At 38.9% G+C, this 2,772-nt stretch overlaps 1 protein-coding gene across 1 annotated transcript; it reads right to left on the bottom strand.

Moving 5' to 3' along the window:
- Positions 1-1,773: 1,773 nt before the first annotated feature.
- dctpp1 (dCTP pyrophosphatase 1) lies at positions 1,774-2,704 on the bottom strand. Its single transcript, XM_073836505.1, has one exon. It carries the CDS (start codon positions 2,587-2,589, stop codon positions 2,107-2,109), a length of 483 nt encoding a protein of 160 aa, XP_073692606.1. The 5' UTR covers positions 2,590-2,704; the 3' UTR covers positions 1,774-2,106.
- Between the last annotated feature and the right edge of the window lie 68 nt (positions 2,705-2,772).

Here is a 2,772-nt window from a genome sequence, read left to right as displayed (position 1 = left end):
TTCAGTTTTTTATCTCTAATAAATTTGCAAAAACCTGTTTTGTGCTTTGTCATTATACTGTATGGAGCGTAGAGGGGGGGGGGGGGGGGGGGGGCAGTTTAACATAAGGCTGCAACATGACAAAATGTGAAAAAAACAAGATGTATGAATACTTTCCCAAGGCACTGTAAATTACTTTTTTTGAATATTTAAAAAAAAAATTAGGATTGACATTTCACTATACCTTTAAGCAACTTAAACTAAATGCTCTAATATCCATTTAGCTACTGCTAATATCTGCTTTGCTGTTGTCAAGACACTTCCCTGAGATGTTAAGGTGTTTTACTAATCTGACACAGGACTCAAGAGACAAAACAGTCTACTAATGAGCTGATGAATTTAATCAGGTGTCCAGAACTTAACTTTGCTGATTAGAGGTGCATATACCATCAGAATAACAAACATTGCAGGACGATAATCAGAAAGCCAGAGTTGTTCCTTCATTTTCTAAATAGCATTGGCTTCTGTGAGTGTGCAGATGGATGCAGGGTGGAACAGGGTAATTGTGAATAATTACAGTGAATTATGACATAATCAGTACAAAGAAAACTTTCTGAACTCCTGTCAAAATTGTGTATTTTGAAAAATCACGTATGTACACAGTTCTTGCTTATTTTCATAAATAGTGTTTTTCATAATTGTACTCATTTCGCAATGTCTGGAAATCAAAAGCACAATTTAATGTTTAAAATGAATATTATCATACTGAAAGTTTGCCTAACACCAAACTTACTTGCCTCAAATTGACTTGTAAATCTTAATTTGCTTGTTTAGGTGTTTGAGCAGATTTGATGAGGCTAAACCCTGACATAAACAATCATCTAATGAATTTTAATCAAATATTAAAAGAATGCCAATGAAACTATCCACCTTATTTTTGCCATAAGAGCAGGCACAACCATTTGTAAATTTTATGGGTCTGGCTTCCGTCCACATCTAACTATTTCTAGCTGTACAAAACAGCTTGATGCAACATCAATCGGCCATATTGGCTGCACTGAGAGTAAACAATGCCACTGAACCGAACAAAACTCACATATTTTGCTCACTATTGCTGCTGAAAACGGTCAGTTATTGTCATGTTTTGGAGTACTACTAGAATACCAAATGTTAACAAATCAAAGAGAAGAGTGCAAACAAAAAAAAAACTGTCTAAGGAACAAAAGGCCAAACTGAACAGGAGTTCCAGGGAAAGAATCTTGACATTGTTTCTTATTTTCAGTCACGCAGGTGAAATTATTAGGCATAATTATTAGGCTATATCTTAATTACTACTGCTCATATGCATCTTCTTTACCACCCATTAAATTTAGTTTTTCAAAATATTACCCCTTTTCTGCTTACTAAATCCTTCTCTATATGATTTAGCAGCCTCTACACATTTAATTCATAGTTTAGTCATCATAAATTAGCAGTGTATTTACATTTACTGTGCAATCCATGCTGTTGTTTACATCTGGGTATAGCCAGTGTGGCCGCACATCCAGGTAACTAACCAAATCGTGACATTAAGTGCAAACCCTCTGTTGCAACATGGCGTGCCTTACCATCGTATTTTACTGTATTAGTGTAATTATGAAAACCCTGGTTTGTACTTGAAAAGTTTAACCATTTAATGCACGCTGATATTATTTCCCTATAGCAGCAAATAAACTGGATTATAAGGTGGATAGGCATCTGTAATAATACAAAAAAACTAATTTCAATGTTTGAAAGAGTTGCACAGAGACCATGTGAGCTGCAAAACACTTTACTGTGACGAAGCAAAAACACGATACAGTAAAGCAACGTATACATCCATAGCAGCTTTTGTTTAGGTAAAATAAAAACATCAGAAGAACTTTAAAACTAAGCAAGAAATGTGCAAATGATTTTCTTCCATACTAATTTTAAAAAGCTCAACGTAAATCAATAGAAGTAGTGCCAAACAGTTGTTTAAACGAAATAAAAATAAAAAAAAACAGCAACGTTAAGACGACTGGATTTTTACAGTTTTTAAGGCACTTAACATCAGCTTCCTCAAACTGTACAGTAACGATAGTCTTTGGCTACAGCAAATCCCCCACATCAGTCCTTATATTCGGTGTATTTCTTGGCAGATCCATGAACTTTGCTGGCTGGATACTTGAGTCGGTTGAGGGCCATTTTGCGGAGGACAGCTTGAGGCAAATCAACGTGGCATTTTTCAGCCAGTTCAACAAGATAGATCAATACGTCGCTGAGTTCCTGGGCCAGGTTCTCCCGTTCCGACTCGGTCCAGTCCGGTAGACCCTCCGCCACCTCCCCGCGCCACTGGAACAGCTCCGACACCTCCCCGACCTCTCCGACCAGCGCCAGCAGCAGGTTCCGCGGCTTGTGGAACTGGTTCCAGTTCCTCTCGTCCGTGAATTCAGCCTGCATGCGGCGGATATCTTCAAGTGTGGGTTCGGAGGTGAAAGTGAATCGCTCGGCCTGTTCATGCTGGATTTCTCCGTTGCCATTTGTAGAAGAGTGATGGCTGGAAGTTTCGCCGTTGTGCTTGGATGCGATCCCGTTCTGCTGCAGTGCCATTGTAATTTAAACGAGTGACAGGCAAGTTTGGAAAACAGAAAGGTGCTCAAAGATAACCATTCACGTGCAAGACCATGCGTGAATCTCCCGCCACCAAATGCCGCACAGTTAGTTATCAATTCGCGGTTTGTGAATGCCGTCATAAGACGTCGCCGGAAACTTTACCATTGCGCTACTTGCATT

Source organism: Garra rufa, chromosome 3 (genome assembly GCF_049309525.1).
Source record: "Garra rufa chromosome 3, GarRuf1.0, whole genome shotgun sequence".
Lineage (NCBI taxonomy): Eukaryota > Metazoa > Chordata > Actinopteri > Cypriniformes > Cyprinidae > Garra > Garra rufa.
This window is presented reverse-complemented; position numbering and strand designations above follow the sequence as displayed.

Excerpts from the sequence above, each read along its gene's own strand:
- dctpp1 (XM_073836505.1), bottom strand. The coding sequence starts at position 2,589 with ATGGCACTGCAGCAGAACGGGATCGCATCCAAGCACAACGGCGAAACT.